Consider the following 1,031-nt stretch of genomic DNA (forward strand, 5'->3'; position numbering starts at 1 on the left):
CTCGCATGGGTGCTTGCGAAAAATGTCCAGAACTGTAGGTCCTAAAAAAATGAAAGTATATCTCAACAATGAACATAGCATTTCTGTAGTTTGATAAAAGCATCTATTTAGTGTGATCACTAAATGAAAATATAACTTAATTTAATATATCAAGTTTATTACCAAATATAGTCTGCATGATAATGAGTATATCTTCTCTATTATGGCATATTCTACTAATGGAAAATAGTTCATCCCTAATATCATAGGCATGGGAAATGTAGGAATCAACAAAAGCATACCTCATGTACATATGCCCAACCTGCTATTTTAAGTATGGAAAATCACATTTAATATTTTAAAAGCTTTTACAAAGTTCAGACAATTATTTTCAACAAATTAAACCACTTATGTGAAGAAAAATCTGGCTCCAAATGGATTAACTTCTAAACACAGTAATGAAACTATTGTTTCACTTCACCTTGCTTATATATTTTTATATAAATTTACTTCCAAGAAATATATGCCACTCTCCAACAGAGCAGTAACAATATTTTAAAAAGAAAAGTGAATGTATGTAATAATTATTAGCTTTCAACCTGATGAAAATAAAGCAACAAACTGGGAGAAGTTGATCATAATCTCATTATTTTCCAATGAAAAAGTATGTCTCACAACAAACATGTCACTTCACTCTGCATACCTAAAAAAGAAATCTACCATAACTAAGCCAAGTCCTCTCTTACATGGAAAATCACAAATTCATACACGACTGCAACTGAGAATATAAAATTTAACTATGCTTTCCAAACAGCAATTCCCTTAACCCCCCTCCCCCCAGTATTAAACATTTGTTTTTAACACAGAAATTAACATTCTATATTTCCTAGTCACAAATGTGCTATTTACCTTGAAATTGGGGATACGGTGGTCAACTGGACGAGGGAAATTGGCCAAGTCATGTTCTTCAATATATCCCCAAACTTTGCTTCTTATATCATGCTTTGTCAAGACTGTTGGGAGAGAACAGATTATAATGAGAAGATTGGCAA

The 1,031-nt window shown here is 31.9% G+C and overlaps 1 protein-coding gene across 3 annotated transcripts in view; it reads right to left on the reverse strand.

Moving 5' to 3' along the window:
- LOC119588580 (methenyltetrahydrofolate synthase domain-containing protein-like) overlaps window positions 1-1,031 on the reverse strand; it is a gene marked incomplete in the record, with an annotated part of 56,358 nt that overhangs the window by 41,863 nt on the left and 13,464 nt on the right. For all 3 annotated transcript variants that reach the window (XM_037937222.1, XM_037937220.1, XM_037937221.1), the window contains 1 exon segment: window positions 889-992. In XM_037937222.1, the coding sequence (XP_037793150.1) occupies window positions 889-992 (104 nt within the window).

The sequence above is a fragment of the Penaeus monodon genome, chromosome 24 (genome assembly GCF_015228065.2).
Source record: "Penaeus monodon isolate SGIC_2016 chromosome 24, NSTDA_Pmon_1, whole genome shotgun sequence".
NCBI classification, from domain to species: Eukaryota; Metazoa; Arthropoda; class Malacostraca; order Decapoda; family Penaeidae; genus Penaeus; species Penaeus monodon.